The 19,591-nt window shown below is 43.8% G+C and overlaps 1 protein-coding gene across 2 annotated transcripts; it reads left to right on the top strand.

Moving 5' to 3' along the window:
- Positions 1–6,270: 6,270 nt before the first annotated feature.
- On the top strand, positions 6,271–18,154 carry Mpl (MPL proto-oncogene, thrombopoietin receptor). Of its 2 annotated transcripts, none has more exons than XM_076862865.2 (12): positions 6,271–6,349; positions 6,508–6,640; positions 6,942–7,120; positions 7,865–7,983; positions 8,369–8,531; positions 8,793–8,922; positions 12,658–12,842; positions 13,001–13,143; positions 14,123–14,282; positions 14,514–14,610; positions 17,005–17,092; positions 17,305–18,154. In XM_076862865.2, exons 1-12 carry the CDS (start codon positions 6,271–6,273, stop codon positions 17,596–17,598), a joined length of 1,770 nt encoding a protein of 589 aa, XP_076718980.1. In that variant the 3' UTR covers positions 17,599–18,154. The 2 variants fall into 2 exon arrangements, with proteins under 2 accessions (XP_076718980.1, XP_076718979.1); XM_076862864.2 differs by having other exon boundaries at positions 7,685–7,983.
- Positions 18,155–19,591: the final 1,437 nt, after the last annotated feature.

Raw genomic sequence — 19,591 nt, 5'->3', positions numbered from 1 at the left:
AACGGAACTCCCACCAGTCAGTCCTGAGTCATTCATTCCCTTCTCACCCCCAAGGAAAGAGTGGTTTCCTGCAGGGCCCTCTGGGCAGCTCAGGCTCCTCCCAAGGGCTCTTATCTCACCCCAGGCCCTCTCCTGGGGCAAAGCAGAAGCTGGAAATGGTGGGGCTGGCCCTTCTCTTTCCTCAGCAGGCCTTGAATCCAGGGATCAGAGAGAGGCCAGCAGGCAAAGTAAGGGCAGCTCAGGAGTCAGGATGCTGCATGGAGAACAGGCCCAGGATTAACCAGATGGGCCCCTGTAGCTTTTTTACTGGTCCTTTTCCCATTGATTAGTATTCTACCCCTCCAGATGCCTGCTTTGGACTCAGCCTCACACTGTGGGAGAGACTCACATTAAGCCCAGTGCCAGACACTTAATATTAAATAAGTGAACAAAACAGAGGAAACAGCTCTAACGTGGCCCTAGTCAAAGGTGTTCATGGAGGGGTTAAAAACACAAGCTTGGGGCTGGGGTTGTGGCTCAGCAGTAGAGCATTTGCCTAGCACATTCAAAGCCCTGGGTTCGATCCTCAGCACCATATAAAAATAGATAAAATAAATGAATTGTGTCTAACTATAACTAAAAAATAAAAAGTAAATAAAATAAAATTTTAAAAAACCCACAAGATTTAGCTGGGCATGGTGGCACACACCTGCAATCCCAGCTACTTGGGAGGCTGAGGCAGCAGGATTGCATGAGCCCAGGAACTTAAGACCAGCCTAGGCAATATAGAAATTAGCATTAAAAAAAAAAAGTTTCAGAGTCAAACAGACCTGAATCTCAGATCTATCCTTATTAGTAACTTTGGACAACTCATTTACTCCTTCTAAGCCTCAGTTTCCTCTTCTGAAAAGTGAGGACTGAGTGCTAAATAGTTATTGTAGGATGAAAGGAGACAAAGCACAAGCATCACACTGGTAAACAACAGCACAGTTGATTTCAGTAACAGACAGAATAGTAATAAGGGAGGGAGTCAGTAGGAGGAGGCCACTCTTGCCCAGTTCTCACCCTAGGGGAGCTGAAGTGTCTTCTTTGGTGTTCACATCTCATCTAGTTAGTGGAGGAGCATGGCATGACTATTTTCATATAAAAATGCCCCAAAAGAAGTGCAAGATTTTGTGGGGACATAGAAGAAGGAAAGATTAATGTGTGTGCAACCCAGATATCCTGAAAGCTTGCAGGTCCTTGTGGCTTCCTTTTCCATTTACATCTAATTAGGGTAGCTCCATCCTTATTCCTCATCCTCTGGGAAGTCCTTGACCCCTTCTCTTCTACCAGGATTCCTCAAGGTTTAGTCCTCATCATCACCCCTCAATCTGAATCCTTGTTCTTGCTAATTCTTGATTATTGGGCTGCTCATTTTCTATGGACACCATTCCTCTCTCAACTCCACAGATGTAATTACCTCTTTCTCTTTGTTCCTAAAGCACCATGAATACAAGCTTTAAGCACAGGAAATCTTTCACTGGATGGGCAAGATGGAGGAAAGCTAAATATTCACAGGATAGGGAACAAATTTAAAATGAGTATTGAGCATCACTGTTTTGAAATACTTCTCAAGAAGTTTTTCTCTCTGGTTAGCCCCTTCAGGTTGCCATCTTTCCCTTATTGGCCCCTCTCCTTTTTCTCTGAAGTTATTCCATATTCAGTAAATTTAGCTCTTTGCTTCCTATCAAGATCATTCCCAAAGCCCTCATTAAAATAAATAAATAAAGTCCAAGTCTATCAAGTTGTTTCTGATCACAAGAGAGCTATGGGCTTCTGAAAAGAGTGTAAATTGCATTTCTCTTTTTAAATTAGAATTTTGCCTCATTACATATAGTTGGAAAGTAAGAAATGACTCCTAAGAACTAGTGACTTGGGGATAGATCTGAAATCATAAAGAAAGATCCAACAGGCTATTAAGTTGGAAAGGTTCTGTACCTGGTTAGACCCTGGGGGGAGGTGGAGCAAAGGAGGAGGAGTTGAGCTTAATGATAGTGAATGGCACATCATGAAACAGAGATTCTAAGAATGGGAAGGCACAAAGGTGGGAAGGGTAAGGGTATGTAAAAGTTGGTCTCCAAAAGGTTATGTAAAAGTGATAGTTCTGTTGGGGGCTTGGTGAGTTTGAAGTGCCTATGGAACAACAACTAGAGATGTCCAACAAATAATTGAGAATTCAAATTTCAAGAGAGCAATTAGATGGGAAGAGTCCATGTCCCAGAATCTAGGGAGAAGTCTTGATCCAGAGGATTATGTGGAGCCATGAAAGGAATTTAGAGTAGGGAAAAAATAAAAGCAAATTTAAGCCTTAGAAAATATTGTGTAAGGAGATAACATTTGTAGACTAGAGTGGCAAACTTAATGTTGACAAAGGGAAGGGGAAGTACAGTGCTCTGTATACTGTAGGGGTATAAATAGACCCTTGTCTCAGAGAGAAGTTTGGCAATGTTGGAAAAGAGATGAAGAGATACAGAATCCTGGTGCCTAGAGCTACCTGAACTCAGGCTTCCTGATGGGATAAAATGTCTGGTGTTAGGAAATCTAGAATGACAAAGATGAAAGGCAAAGACCCAGGTAGGTGCTCCCAAGAGCCAGTTCTTTTCCCAACTCACCATCCAGTGGCATCACGTTAGCAGCTTGAAACTGCCTATGAAGTATGTAACACCACAAAAAGCAGCAAAGCCTACAAAACAGGACTCCCTCCTCTCTGAGAGCCAGTTTCACAGCACTCTACTGAGCCTGTCCTCATCCAGCAACTCCTAAAGTTACCCAGAGATCAAATGCTAGCTTTCAAAAACCAGGACTTTGGCCTTATATTCCAAAAGAAAAGGCTAGGCCTGATAAACTTAAGGAGTCTTCAACTTTTTAGCCAAAGTGGGAAGATCCACATGGCCTCCTTTTTCCTAGGCCTAACCCAGTTCCTGCTTGATTTTCTAAAGAAGCAAAGGACTGGGGAAGGCAGCTTTTTCTAGCTATGTGAAAGTAGGAGGGAATGGGAAAATGACAAGGACAGGTAGCTGGGCCTCATCCCATGGAGGAGGAACATTCCTAATGTCAACTCTTTGACAGTCACAGACAAGCCCCATATGGGCTCTGCACCCTTAATCACTATTATACTGCTTCCCTGTAGAAGTCATAGGACTTGGAAAGGACTTGGATGCAAGAGTAGAAGGAGAATAAAGATTTGGTAATCACTCTCTGGTTTCAGACTTAGATGGCTGGGTAGCCTATATGAGATGCAGAACATAGGAAAAAAGATCCAAAAGGGCATGTGAAAATTAGTAATAGTTTTGTTTAGCACTTGGTGGGTTTGAAGTGCCCAGGGAACAACAAATAGAGATTTCCAAAAAATAATTTGAGAACTGAATTTCAAGAGAGTGATTAGGACTTTCTGGTGTATACAACAAATTGAAGTCATGCGATCACTCAGGGCTAAGTAAGAACACCCGGGGAACAGCAATATTTAAAAGAAAGAGAAACCACAGAAATAAACTGAGAGGGAATGTTATAGTAGGTGGGAAGAAGCCAAGAGAATGTGACCTTGTACAACCTAAGGGGAAGAATACTGAATGTTGCAGAAAATTTGAGTTCAATGAAGTTGAAGATGAGAGACACAATGTTTATTGTGGTTGGTGGAGGATGAAGAAGAAAGTCATAGAAGATGAGGTTCAAGCAGGCAGGGGCCAGGTCAGATAGGGCTTTGTGTGCCATTAGCAGGCATGTGAATTATATTCTAAGTGCAATGGTAAGTCTTTGGGGGATTTTAAGAGGGGAGTGAAGATATTAGATGTGTTTTTTTTAATTATAGGTGGACACAATAACTTTTTTTTAATTTTATGTGGTACTGAGGATCGAACCCAGTGCCTCACTCATGCCAGGTGAGCGCTCTGCCTCTGAGCCCCAGCCCCAGCCCTGGATGTGTGTTTTAAACATCAGACTATTGTATGGAAGATGGATGGAAGGAGTAAGAGCGGAGGCAGGGACACCAGTTAGAAAGCTACTGCGGTAACACAGACATGGACCAGGATGGGAGGAGAAGGGGTAAAAAAATGTTCAGGTTTAGTGCACACTTGGAAGGAAGTGCAGGACCTACTGATTAATTGGATATAGGTTAAGAGAAAGATAGGAATCAAGGAGTAATGAGCTTTTGGGTTTGATCAACTCAGTAGATGGAGTTGTTATTTACAGAGGTAGGCAAGAGTTAGGAAAATAGGGGTAGGAAGGATAGTAGATTGAATCAAATATTATTACCTTATGTATATATATATAAACTATGCATCCGATGGCATTCCACATCATGTACAACCAGAAGAATGAGAAATTATACTCCATCTATGTATGATGAATCAAAGTGCATTCTACTATCATGTATAACTAATTAGAACAAATTTTTAAAAACACAGTATAAAAAATGGGGGCGGGGACTGGGGATATATCTCAGTTGGTAGAGTACTTGCCTCGCATGCACAAGGCCCTGGGTTTGATCCCCAGTACTACAAAAAGAAAAAAAAAAAAAAGTAGGAAAACAAAGTTTCGGAAGTGAGAACCAGAATCAAGAGTTTTCTTTTGCCTTTTTTTTTTTTTTTTTTTGAGATGGGATCTTATTCTGTTGCCCAAGCTGGTCTTGAACCTGTGGGCTCAAGGATCCTCCCTCAGCCTCCTGAGTAGTTGGGACTAAAGGCACATACTACCACACCTAGCTTGGCCATCATAATTGTAAGATGTTTATTAGACACACAAATGGGGAAGCCAAGTAAGCAGTTGGCCACTAAATCTGGGGCCCAGAGGAGTATTCACTTAGCATCCAAAGTTGTGGACTGCATGAACATTAAAGTTGTGTTTCCTCTCTTCCTTGATCTGATAGAAGTTGGGTAGCCCTTGATTGGAGACTGGGGCAGAGGGAAGCATCCAAAGTCATTACCATTGGTCTTTGTAATCTGAAGGCTGACAGGGCTTATGACAAACCTGGATCAGGGACAACTTGCAGAAAAATGGTGCCAGAGAAACTAAGACTTCACAGGAGGGCGGAAACACTTCCCTCTACCCACCCCTCCCCTATTGAAATTCCTTGTAAAATTAATTCAGAAGGAGGAAGATAGAAAGATGTGAGGACATCTGGTCTGCAGGAGCCAGCAACGGAAGCCCCAGTTGAGGTCAAGGGGTTAAATGTGGGAGTTAACATGGCTATGCATACTCCTCCCTCCCAACCTGCCCTTCCCTGCCTAAGCCAGCATCTGAACTCCCAGAGTCAGAATAGGAACCACCAGTGTGCCCAGGAGGCCTTGGCCTCCATGAAGAGATCATAACTACTACTCTGGTACTAACACGAAGACCAACACAAGCTAGGTTTGAGACCAAACATCCCTGATTCTGAGCAAGCCAGATGGAAATACTGAAGACCATCTCTTCACAAACTTTATCAAATCGTCTGGGGATTTTGGTGAATGCAAGTTCTGTTTTAGCAGGTCTGGGGCAGGGCTTAGAATTTCGCATTTTATAAAACTCCCAGTTCTGCTGTTGCTACTGTCTATAGACCACTTTGAGTAGAGTGACCAGAGGCTTCTGTGGAGGCCACCCACAATGGAGATGGCATGCCTAGATCCAGGGGAATGTGTTTATTTATGCATAAAGTCCAGAACCTATTAAAATGCAAATACCCACCATCTGTCATGGTTATGAGCCAGATAGTTATTTCTTGACTAATTACATCTGCCAGAAGCATTACATGGCTGTTAAGCACTTGGGTTCTGAATGTTGACCTTCTGCAATTTACCTCTGAAGAGTATGTGATCATAGGCAAATCGTCTCTGCCTCTCCATTTCCTCATCTTTATAATGGGAATAATAAGACTATTGTGAAGATGAAATGAGTCAATAGATTTTAGTTAGGTGCTGCTGCTTAGTTAGGTGCTCAGTAAATGTTACCATTCTTGATGACAGTATGCCCTTCTATAACAGACTCACACATAGACACACACTCAGGCTTATTTTATTTTTTGTGTATAAATATATACCTCCCACCAAAAGGCCTATATCTTTTTTTTTTTCAAATTTTTCTTACCTTCCTGCCTACTCCCCCTCCTCTGGCCCCTGGCCCCAGTGTGGTCTGGATGGGCCCCAGCAGGGCAGGGACAGGGACAGGACGTGGGGCTGTATCTGACAGGAACCTGAGGGGCTGGCCTGGGAGGGGATTGGGGCCCAGCTTCCTGAAGGGAGGATGGGCTAGGGCAGGCACACAGTGCTGGAGAAGATGCCCTTTTGGGCCCTCTTCATGGTCACCTCCTGCCTCCTCCTGGTCCCACAAAACCTGGCACAAGTCACCAGCCAAGGTGAGGTGGGTAGAGGGTGGAGATCACCTATGCCCAGGAAGAGGGACCCCTGGGAGGGGATGCAGAGTCCTTTCGGGGGATGTAGGGTAAGAGGTTCCCACTGGTCCCCTACTCACACCTGGTAGGACCCAGAACCCAACTTACCAGTTGTTCCTCAGATGTCTCCTTGCTGGCCTTGGACTCAGAGCCCCTGAGGTGTTTCTCCCAAACATTTGAGGACCTCACTTGCTTCTGGGATGAGGAAGAGGCAGCGCCCAGTGGGACATACCAGCTGCTGTATGCCTACCCAGGGTAGGTGCTGGGTTATACCTCACTCCCCATATATTTGTCCCTGTGGTTAGCTCTGCTGAGTCCCATTCTAAGAGCTTCCCTGTTTGGGGCCCTACTGGAGGACTTACTCTAAGAATACGTGTTAAGTAGTCACCTTATGAACAGCTCAGCTCAAGCCCCTATATAATTCCAAATCCCAACTATCTCTAGCAGTGAAAAGAAAAATGGCAGCAATGGAAACAGATGTTGGGAATGGGCCAAGGCCTGGGTCCTCAGGGTTGAGTATGGCAATTATGTAGGGAGACTTCTCCTATACCAACAGAGAGAAGCCCCGTGCCTGCCCCCTGAGTTCCCGGAGTATACCCCCCTTTGGAACCCGATATATGTGCCAGTTTCCAGCCCAGGATGAAGTACGCCTCTTCTTTCCACTGCACCTCTGGGTGAAGGATATGTTCCTGAATCAGACTTTGACCCAGCGGGTACTCTTTGTGGAAAATGTGGGTAAGGGCCCCCCTACCACCCTGGCGCCCCCATTTGTTGCCTGCATTCCAGCTCCTAGAATCAGACTTGCCTGCAGCCTTTTGAGACAACGTGGTTGCCCCCCATTAACAGATTCCCAGAGGCATCTCAAGATCCTGTGATCATCCCTCCCAATCTTGGCATCCAAATCTAGATTTGTCTCAAAAACCATTTCACACCAAGGACATCCCAGTCCCCTCATCATTAATATATTCATTGAGTCACTCATTCTACAGTTACAGAATACCTACTGTATGCCAAGTACTATGCTAGATGACAAGGATACAAACATGAAAAGAAGTTCAAGGAGCAGTCTAACAAACTATTACAACAAACTATTACATCGCAGTGATGTCTTATTCTCATGAGGAAAGCAGGAGAGGATAAAGAGCCTTCCTACCCTGCCATCTCCCCATAAGTGTGACAATCTGTGATCTTTTTTTTAACCCAATGGCTACCCTCAATTTAGTACCCCTTTCTATAGTCCATGAATTGAACCAAAGAACATGGTATTCAAAGTTCTGATATGCCCTGCTTTGCCCTCAGGCCTGCCATCTCCCCCTAATATCATCAAGGCTGTGGGCGGGAGCCAGCCAGGAGAACTTCAGATCCACTGGGAGGCCCCAGCTCCTGAAATCAGTGATTTCCTGAGGCATGAACTCCGTTATTGCCCCAAGGATCCCAGGAACTCCAGCAGCCCCACAGTGATACAGCTACTCTCCACAGAAACCTGCTGCCCAACTTGGTGGAGGCTGAATGCAGCCTCCTCTCTAGACCAACCTCCATGTGTTCAGTCCATAGCACCCCAACAGGATGGACCAACGCAAACCTCCCCAACTGGAGAAGTATTCTAACCTTCTTTTGCTTCACCTCCTACATCCTATCCTCTATCCTCAGTTTTGCCACAGTAAACATACTTTGGGGACTCAAGACTGGACTGGTTCTTGGGGAGTTATTAGCCCTCGGGATTTATTTAGGGGTTTCCCACTTTGAGTCATCCATACTGACAAAATTCAGGGCTGTTAGATCTCCAAAGTAAAGTAAATTTCCCTAAAAAATCCCTGAACATCACCTGAAACCCAACAACCTGGCCCCGAGTCTGGGTGCATATCTATTCAATAAGGAGCTGAGGTCTGCCCAGGGGTACTGTAGGGCTTCCAGTATAAGGGACAGAGGCTGTCTTGGATGAGAGGCAGGCCTAGATTCTGACACTTGAATTCTTCTCCCAAGGATCCATCTCTGACAATGATGGGTAGAAGTTGCCTCATCTCTGGCCTCCAGCCTGGCAACTCCTACTGGATCCAGCTACGCAGCCAACCTGATGGGGTCTCCCTCCGGGGCTCCTGGGGCTCCTGGTCCTCTCCTGTGACTGTGGACTTGCCCAGGAATGCAGGTGGGTCAACAAAGAAATGGGTAGATGGGGAGAAGATTAAAAAGTAAAAAAGATCTCTAGGGAGGATTGGGCTGGATATGGAGACTCTAGGAATCATGTCCTTCCTGATGACCTCAAACTAGCCTTTGCACAGGATGAACTCTGGTCAGAGAGAGAAGAGAGAATAAGAATAAATGTTCTATATTGTGTGTATAAAAATGATCCAGATACTCTAAAGAGTAGGGGCACATGGACCTGATAGGACTTACTTCTTTACTTCAGTGGCAATTGGACTGCAGTGCTTTACCTTGGACCTGAAGAATGTTACCTGTCAGTGGCAGCAACAGGACCATACTAACTTCTCTCAAGGCTTCTTTTACCACAGCAGGACACGATGCTGCCCCAGAGATAGGTAAGAGTTACACTGTTGGTTGAATCTGATGTTATGAGAAAAAGACAAATCTGCAGAAAGAGGGAAGAGAGTACTCTTGATCCTTTTCACTCTCCTACCTTGTCCCCAAACTGAACAGCCTCCAGTACCTATTCTCCCATTTCCAATGAGAGCTTTATCTTCTCAACCTTTTTCCATTCCCACTGGTAATGCCTTGGTTTATGTCAGCCTTATTCATGTCATCTGGACCATTACAAAACTTACAGTCTCATTCACCTCCAATTTATTCTCCATGCTGTGGACTAAGTGACCTTTGTTAAAATCAAATATTGCACGATCTTTGTAAAACTGTAACATGGCCTTTCCATACATAGGTATGTATTTCAATTTCCCATGATTTGAGATCTGTTAAATCCATACAAAAGTTAGCCTGGCCTTCAAGGACTTCAACCAAACACCTCACTGATCCTTAATCCTCTCCGAATTTATTACCAAGTTTTGTTAATTTTATCTATAAAATATCTTTAGAATATGTACACTTTATCTCTGCCATTGCCCTGGCACAAGCCATCATCATCTCTCACTTGGGCTACTGAAAAGACCTAAGACCTATTAATTAATCACCAAGTCATTCTCTTCATAGAAGCTTGACTGATCTTTCAAAAGTGTAAAAATGAGAGCTGGGGTGTAGAGCGTTTGCCTAGCATGTGCAAGGTCCTGGGTTCAATCCCCAGCATTAAAGAGAAAAAGAAAAAATGAAGGAAGAGAGAGAGGGAATAAAAAGTTCAAAAGATGAACAAAACACTCCCTACTTTAAAATCTTTTGATAGTGGGCTAGGGATGTAGCTCAGTGGTAAAGCTCTTGCCTCCCATGCACAAGGCCCTGGGTTCCCTAGTACCAAAAAAAATAAAAAGTTAAAGTCCTTGATAGCTTTTCACTGATGTTAGAATGTACTGAAGCCTTATAAAATTCTAAAAGACCCAGCCCCTACATATGCTTTCAGCTTCATCTTATCCTAGCCCCTTTGGGTTCTCTGTCCCAGTACTAGCCTTCCCTGGTTCCCTCTATTTCCTCTACATCTTTATCTATGCACATGTTGTTTTCCAGCTCTTCCATCTTTACTTCTACTTATCCTTCAAAATCTCAGGACACCCTCCTTTATTACAGTTCTTCCTTATTAGATCCAATGGCATGATTATACACTCTTATTGTACCACATACTTCTTCTTATGTATTCATCACAGTTACAATTTAACATTTATACTTAATATGACTATTCAGTTGATTTTAAAAATTATCTTAGAATTCCAGTTGAGAAAGGCTGATCTTGACTATACATGACTCATTAGGGCAAAGTCAACAAACATTGTTACTCACCAATATATTCTCTCCTACCACAGTACCAGTAAGTACTCAGTTAAAAATTGTTCCAATGAATGAATAATGGAAAATCCACTATTAACAGTTTTAATGTGTTCTTTAGTTTTTTCTATGCATTTATATATGTCTACATACATTTAAAAATATATATTGGATCACATTTATATATATAATTTGCTTTTTGTTTGAAACCCTGGGCCTTGCACATGCTGGGCAAGCACTCTACTACTGAGCTACCAGCCCCACATGGTTAACTCACCTTTTTACTTAAATATATATATATATCTTGGAGCTCATTACAAAAAGCGTTAACTCATTCATTTTTAATAACTACACAGATTTCCAATAAAATAGAGGTGCCATGCAAGGATTAAGGACTGACAAAACTGAAGTCATCATTTCTTCTACCAAACCTGCCCCTTCTCTTTAATGTCCTCCATCCTTCTATATACTCAGTTTCCTAAGCCTGAAATATACAAATTGCCCTGGATTTGCTCCATCCCTCCAGTCTTATTGCTCCTGCCTCTTTAATATTTCTTGGATCATACCTTTCACTCTATCCCTGCTGCTACCACCCTATTTTCAAGCCCTTACCACTTTGCACATTAAAAAACAAACAAACAAACAAACAAAAAAACCCACAACACTGTCCTAATGAATTTCTCTGTTTCTACTCTCCCCTCAAAAATCCTTCCTAGAAACTGTAGTGATCTTCCAGAAGTACAAAGGTAATTATGACATTTCTCTGTTTGAAATCCTTAAATGTTTCCAATAATCACTCTAAGATTTAAGTTCAAGCTCTTTAGAGAGGCCACATGTTCTACATTTACCATTTGCCACCAAGCCCTCAATCCTAAAATCATTCCATACCACTTGGAGACTTCTCCAAAACACACTCTTCTATTTGTGCATGAGTCTGTGCCTGGGATGCCCAATTATTCCCTTTGCTCAGCCTATTTATAGTCCAAGATTCAGTCTAAACACCTCCCAGTATGTCAGATGCTCCCCCTAGATGATTTAAAGCCAGTCTGCACATCCCAGAAAAAATAGCATCTGTTTGTTTTTCTATCTCTCCCACTGAAATGAGAGCTCATTGACAATTATTCCTCTATGTACTCATAGGATAGCATAAGGCCTTTGTACATGGGTATCAATTATTTGTTGAATAAATGAATAAATATATAAATACTCAGAGTGATAATTTTAATGGATGTAGAGTTACTTTGGGAATATAATCAAGAAGGAGATATGATTCATTTGCTCAATAAACAATTATTATTGAGAAGATTATGTGCCAGGTACTGGAAACAGAGTGACAAATAAAATAGAAAAGGTTCTTGGGCTGAGGATGTAGCTTAGCGGTAGAGTGCTTGTAGAAGGTGGGGGAGGTGTTAATTTAGACTGAGTGCTCAGGAAAAGGCTTGCCAGAAACAGGTGAGCTGATATCTACATAGCAAACAGAATGAATCCTGTCCAGACCTAAAGTCAAAGCAATCCAGGGCAAAGACAAAATGCAAAGACGGTGCATTTGGCACATTTGTGGCACAGAAAGAAGGCCCATGGAGATGAAGGGTACTAAATTGGCATGAGAGTCAGAGATGAATATGGTGAGATAATGAGGCATCAAATCATAATGAGATAAGGATCACTGAAGGATTTTAAACAGAAAAATAACCTGACTTAAAATTTTAAAAGATGTTTCTCTGTGGAATCATAAATAAGAGTGGGAGCAAGGTCAGCAGTTAAAAAATTTGCCTGCATCCACACAAGAGATATTGGTGGTTTCACCTTATGTGACAGTGGTAAAGATCAAAATAAACAGATTTGTGATACATTATGGACATTACCAGAGCAATATTTTTTAAAACAAAATCTGGTAGCCATGTGGAGAACTAACTGAAGATAATGGTGAAAACAGCAGCAGAAAAACCAGTTAGAAGATGGTTGTAATAAACTAATGGCAAATAACCAAATAAGAGGGCTGCTGATGAAATAAATTTAAAACTCTAAAGATATTGCCCTCCAGAAAGATGAAGACTCTTTAATCTTTGAAACAATCCTGTGAGGTAGGTGTCAACCTATTTTATAAAAGGAAGGAAATTAAAGCAGAAATAAATATTTTGCCCATCATTATACACTAGTAGGCCAAGACCAGAACTCTATAGACTATACTATTTTCATATATCATGCTAGCTCTTTCCTTAAGGGGAAGAGGCTGGATATCAAGACAGAGATAAAGGGAAAGCACTGGAGGGCTATCCAAGGGAGAAGTTAGATTTATAATCCATACAGACCATAGTCCTGTATCATGGTGAGGATGGGGATTAGTTTCTGGGGCAGGCCTGATTTAATGACTCTGTGGGACTGGTTCTTAGGGACCCCATGTGGGAGAAGTGTGAAGAGGAGAAGGAACCAAATCCAGGATTACAGCCCCCTCAGTTCTCTCGATGCCACTTCAAGTCACAAAATGACAGTGTTATTCACATCCTTGTAAAGGTGACCACAGCCAAGGGTGCTGTTTACAGCTACCTGGGTTCTCCTTTTTGGATCCACCAAGTTGGTAAGAACTTTCTTCCTCATTCCAACCACACAGCCTCCCCTCCCAAATCCCACCCTATGTACATGATTCCCAACTCTGGCACTTCTGCTTCGTGACCCTGTTAGCATGATGTCTCACACACAGAAGGGCTTAAACTAGTCCTGCTAAAATCCCTGTAGTGCTCATCCCCACCCCAAACCTGCTTTGGAGGGAGATCTCCAGTGGGCAGCTGGAATTGGAATGGCAGCACCCATCACCTTGGGCAGCCCAAGAGACCTGCTATCAGCTGCGATACACAGGAGAAGACCATCAGGATTGGAAGGTATGGTCAAGTGACAGATGCCTGCAGAGCTTGATACTGTGTGTTCCTAGGGTTTATTATGTTTCTTATCAGAAGGACTGTGTTGAGTTCAAACTCAATGTATTCAAAACTGAATTCATCTTTCTTCCTGAAGGTATTTTGTTTTTACCAAGGTATATTTTATATGAAGTATACAAACTTTAAATGTACAGTTAATCTTCTTTGTGTATACACCCATGCAACTATTACCAAGATCAAGACATAAATTATTTCCAGCACCCCAGAATCTCCTTATGCCCTCTACAGTCACCTTCCCATCAAAAGTAATCACTATCCTGATGCAACCATGGATTCCTTCGACTATAAATTTTGTAAAATAAAACCATCCAGAATTTCTTCTTTAAGCTCTCTTCTGTCCGACACTGGCACTCTTTCTTTCCCCTTACCCCTTCTTCTCCTTACTTATTAACAAGTTGAATAATGTACAAACACTCCTCAGCCTCCTACTAGGACTGCTTTTGCCTTCTCTTTACCCATCCATCCTTCCCACTTGTGCTTTCAGCATACTGAACTATTCTGTGACCCCCAACCTAGCAGCACAGGCAGCACTCATGTTTCTTTGTGCTCTCATGGTACCCCCTACTAATTAATTGTTGTGATTATTTACTTGTTTGGAAGTCTCCATCATTAGATATGTGAGAGACGGTTCTATTTATCTTTTTCTACAGTGCTTAGTCCAATGTTTGGCATTTCTCAAGCAATTCATAAAGGTTTGCTAAGTGATTAAATCTCACTGTTCGTGCACAATGTACTTGTACCCTCCAGCACCTATGGCAAATCTGGCATCCTTTGCAGCATGAGTGGTATTCGTCCATGGTCCGTGTGGCTGAGTATCTGAGTGTAGGTCTGAGCGGCCATGGCCGACCAGGAAAAGTAATAAAAGAACACGGAAGGGGTCTTCATATCTCGGGGTCAGTATGAATGTGAGATCTCTGCGCAGATGTTGGAGCCACCTCTCGGGGCCCGGGGAGGGACCTTGGAGCTGCGCCCGAGATCTCGTTACCACTTACAGCTGCGCGCCAGGCTCAACGGCCCCACCTACCAAGGCCCCTGGAGCGCCTGGTCAGACCCAGTGAGAGTAGAGACCGCCTCGGAGACCGGTGAGCCGGGGCCGGGCGTGGCCAAAGCCTTTCTACGGCTGCGCGAGGGGCGGGGCGCTGGTCACAGGGCGGGGTCCTGAGCGCACCGCTGCGTGGATGTGCTGTGCGTTCGGTACCCAGGGGTGACCTGGGGTGACCAAGGGTGGCTTGAGGGGCGGAGACACGGCAGGATCTGGCGCGCCAGCCGGGCGGGCCAAGAGTCGGCCGAGATCTGACGGGTTTTGTCCCTAGCCTGGATCTCCTTGGTGACCGCTCTGCTCCTGTTGCTGGGCGTCAGCGCCCTCCTGGGCCTGCTGCTGCTGAGGTGGCAGTTTCCTGCGCGCTACAGGTACCGCCTCCTCCAGGGGCAGAGGTTTCTAAACCAGCATCCTGGGATCACTCCATGACACTTGCTCTCGACCACCGCACGCCTACACCTATGGCTTCAGCCGCTTCCTGCGTTTCCGGCAGTGACACCCTCTTAACTTGCCCACTCTACCGTTGTCCTCCAACAGCCCTTCCTCCTGGCTACTGCCCACCTTTGGCGCAAGCTCAGGCACTTATGTTTCTCCCTTCCCACCCCCACCCCATCCAGTGGCCATCAGGTCTGGTCATTCCACCTCCTAAAACCTAGCTCAAACAATGGCTCCCTTTTTGTAGCCCGACAGACACAATCTGACTCACTGAAACGGAGCCTGTTCTTTTCAATCTAGCTTCACACAGCCATCAGAATAATCTTTTTAAAACGCACACATGAGCCTATCTTTCCCCACCTTAAATCTTTTCAGTAGCTCCCCAGGAGAGAATCCAGAATGTGTAGAATGACAGGCAAGGCTCTGCAAAATCTGTTTCCTGCCAGCACGTCCACCATCTTCTACCCTGTGCATCAGCCTTGCCAAAGTGTTGATTTCCTCCACAAGTCAGGCTGTCTTACTTGTCAGTGTCTTTGCACATCATGTCCCTTCTGCCTGGAATATCCTTCCTGGCTGGCTAATACCCATTCATCTTTAAATAGCTTTCTCCACCAGCTCTTAAGAAATCTCCCTGACCCTCCCTTATTGGCTGCTCTTTTGTGCCCCAATATGGTACCAATAGCATTTTACAGCATTTATTTATTTTTCTGTTTTTGAGTACTGGAGATTGAACCTAGGACCTTGCTAAGCACATACTCTGCTACTGAGCTATACCCCCAGCCCTGTATTTATTTCTTTGTATGCCTATATTAGACCTTACTTGGTCATTTTTAAGTTCTTAGCACTGTGCCTGCCAAGTAGCAAGCCCTTAAATAAATGTTAGTAATGAGTGACTCACATATGTGGAGGCTGAGGAGAAATGTCACTGGAAATTATAAACATGAAGGATAGAATCCATTCCACCTCATCCCTTCAACTGGTAATATCAGCTCGTTCTTACAGTCTTAGCTCAGAAGTCAGGTGCTCCAGGCAATGTGTTGGAGGCTTCCATCTTTAAACATGTCACTCTGAACTTTTTTATGTTTTTTGTTTGTTTGTTTGTTTTAGTGGTACTGGGGATTGAGTCCAAGGCTTTGCACATCCTTGGCAAGTGCTCTCCCACTGAGCTACACCCCAGTCCCTTCTCAGAACTTTCAACCTGCCTATGGGTATGAACAGACTGGAATGTAGCCTCTATGAAGGTAGAAGGTAACGACAAAAACGTTTGCAGAGAAATGGGAGAGGGAGCTTCTGAACTAGGCATTCTCAGTTCTTTTTCCCCAACCACCCCTAGGGAAATGGGAGTGAAGTAGTGGAAGAGGCCAGAAATGCCCAGCTAAAGTCTTTCCACATGAAAATGTGAGGCTAAAGAAACTGAAGGATAGGGCTGGGGCTGTAGCTAAATGTTAAAAGTTTTTGCTTAAGGAGGATTGTAAGTTTGAAACTAGCTTTGGAAAATTAGTGAGGCCCTATGCAACTTATCAAGGCCCTATCTCAAAATAAAAAATAATAAAAAGGGCCGGGGATGTGGCTCAGTGGTAAAGAACCCCTGAGTTCAGTCTCTAGAACCAAAAATAAATGAATGAAGGAAGGGAGAATGGACAGATTTGCCTCTTGTGTGAGGCCCTCGGTTTGACTCCCAGCACCAAAACAAAACAAAAATTGGAGGTCCCAACACAGCTTAACCCTTGCTCTTCCCATATAGACCACTCTCCCTAGGAATTTAGTAATAAGCTCCACTGGTTCTAATAATTTCTTGAGCACCTATTATCGGCCAGACACTGGAGATTTAGGAGTGAAAAAATAAACTTTTTCTCTCAAAGAGCTTGTGCTATAGTGGGGTAAGACAGCTGAAAACAAATGAATGTAACAATGTAATAAATATGCAATAAGTGCTATAAAGGAAAATATAGCAGGAAATAGAGTGATGGGGAAAGGAGATGTTACAGTTTTAAGGTAGTCAGGGATGATGTCTCTGTTAAGATTTAGGAGAGACTTAAATGAAGTGAGGGAATAAATTGTGTCCAGGCAGGAAGAAGGGCAAATGCCCTGAGATAGGAATGTTTGAGAAAGCTCTGTGCTACACTTTATACACCAGCTTCCCTCTCCCACCTGAGGTTTTCTTCCCACCTCTACTCCTCTCCCTTACTTTATAGCCTTAGCTATGCTCCTGTCTCTCTGAGGCTTAGCCCTCAGCCTCACTGCCTCCCCCACTGCCCCACTTCAGTGCTTTCCTTATCCCTCCCAACTCACTCCCAAGATTCATTCTCCTTTTCTTCCTTGTTCTCTAGGAGACTGAGGCATGCCCTGTGGCCCTCACTTCCAGACCTTCACCGGGTCTTAGGCCAGTACCTTAGGGATAGTGCGGCCCTGAGTCCGGTGAGTGCACTCTTCTTCCTTCCCTACCACTTTCCCCATCACCAATGATCCTTGACCCCACAGTGTAACTTGTTCAAGGTCCTTGCATAGCAGCATACCCACCCCCAGGAACTAACCCAGCCCAATGCTCCTTTCCACACAATCCAATCCTGCCCCCACCCACCCACCCAACACATCATCTGCTCTAATCCACTCCTTTCATATCTCTCCAGCCCAAGGCCACAGTCACAGATATCTATGAAGAAGTGGAACCCAGCCTCCTTGAAATCTTACCCAAGTCTTCAGAGAGGATTTCCTTGCCCTTGTGTCCTTCCCAAGCCCAGATGGACTACCGAGGATTGCAGCCTTCTTGCCTGGGAACCATGCCCCTCTCTGCATGCCCACCCATGGCTGAGTCAGGGTCCTGCTGCACTACCCACATTGCCAACCATTCCTACCTACCACTAAGCTGTTGGCAGCAGCCTTGCAGGCTGGCTCCTCACTCCCAGTACTCTGGACAGATCTAGACCTCTCTGCGAACCACTCTACCCTATTCTACCCTCCAACACCAACACCTCAGATCTCACTTTCATCCCCCTTTGCCTTCCCACCTAGCTCAACCTCATAGAACTGATCTTTCATGCTGCTGCTGCCAGATCTGGGCCCCTTTCTCCACAGCCAGGCTAATTTCTCTGGCTTTTACCCTCTGTCCCCTTTAACACCAAATTCCACCTCTCATTGACTCCAGAATACATCTATTAGTTCCCCTTCTACCACTTTGCTAATGAAACTGCTCAGGCAAAGTTCAGTTCAAATCTTCTAGTTATAAAGGACCATAGGATCTTGTTAATCATCAATTTATTTGATCTCTCTGTGGCATTTGTTATAGTTGACTAATTTCTCATTTAAATTCTTTCCTACCTTGGCTTCCACACCGGCACCTCTTTGGATTCTGCTCCTGCCTAAGTATACTGTTAGAGATAAACTGTGGAGCCAGACATAGGTTCAGTTTCTGTCTTTCATACTTGCTAGCTGTGCAACCTAAGGCAAAAAACTGAATGTCTTTGATCCTTAGTTTTTGCATCAATAAAACAGATAACAACAGCGCCACTGGTGTCATGAAAAGAATTAGTGAGACAATCTAGGTAAAACAAAAGTGCCTAGGATATAGTAAATGCTTAATATATCTGAACTACTGTTATAATTATTCCTTCTTCACTTATTCCAGAATTTCTTTGATTCTTTAACTATTGTAGTCCTTCAAGATTCCATTACTTGTTTTTCTTCTGGCAGTACTGGGGATGGAATCCAGAACCTTGCTAGGCATGCTTTTGGCCACTGATCTACATCCCCAGCTCCAAGACTCCATTCTTAATCTCCAGCCTATGTGTTCTCATGGACTTTACTATATGTTGACAATTCCAAAGTTCTTAGATCCAACCCAGACTTCTCTAGTATTGTTATACTTTATGCAAGTAACTGTTTACATGTCTGCCTCCTGCTACTATATTGTGAGTTCCTTGCAGCGGGCAAGGACCATGATTTATTTGTCCTTTTCCTCTAGCACCTAGAATATTATGTGGTGCATGATGCTAGGCCTTCAATAAATGTTTTATAAATGAATAAAATCTTTCTGGACAATGTTACCTTAACCTCATACTAACTTCCTTCGTGTTCTAAGCCATTCATGAGCAGCAATAAATATGCTTAAACAACTCAGGTTATGGATTCCCCTAACCCATTCTAATTCTCAAACAAATGATTTTTGTTTGTTTGCTAGCTCCAAATATACCCCCTGTTTTAAATCAGGGTCTTGGAAGAAACCAATGGTACACTCAAACTGGGTAATTTGTTGAGAGTTTAATAAAGGGCAAAAGATGAGGGCAAGATTTGGGAAAACCATCAAAGAACAATGCAGTATCCCCAAGGCTAACAAAAATCAGGAAGCTGGCACCAATCCTAAACATCAGGAGTAAGGAGAGGGAGTGGTTACCAGACCTGGAGAGAGGGCTGCCTGACAGGTGTTATGGCCTTTGGTAGGGTCATGCAGTCAATCTCAGGGGATGTGGCCAGGAGGAAGCCAGGGGAATAAACAGCTCAAGCTCATGCTCCCCCCACCTTGAGTCCTTAGGAGTAGAGTCAGAACTTTTAACATGGCTTGGGGTGGGGGGTGAATTATGGGAATGGATATGCTGTATGTCATCCATTTGCCCTATCTAGATCCACTCTATCTTTTTCCACCCTGCCCTATTCTCTGCAAGGCTGATTCATATGGCCTGAAGTAGTGGGTTTTCTTGGCCTTTGGTTTTTTTTGGTTCCATTAATGGGATACTATGGGTTTAATTGTGTCCCCTTCCCAAATTCTTATGTTGAAGTCTTAACCCAAGTACCTCAAATATGACCTTATTTGGAAATAGGGTTATTGCATAAAAAATTAGTTAAGATGAGGTCCTAGGCCCTAATCCAATATGAATGGTACTCTTATACAAAGGGAAATTTGGACATAGATCAATCAACACA

Source organism: Callospermophilus lateralis, chromosome 7 (assembly GCF_048772815.1).
Source record: "Callospermophilus lateralis isolate mCalLat2 chromosome 7, mCalLat2.hap1, whole genome shotgun sequence".
In the NCBI taxonomy this organism is placed as follows: Eukaryota; Metazoa; Chordata; class Mammalia; order Rodentia; family Sciuridae; genus Callospermophilus; species Callospermophilus lateralis.
The sequence above is the reverse complement of the archived record's forward strand: the minus strand, read 5'-3'. Positions and strand labels throughout refer to the sequence as shown.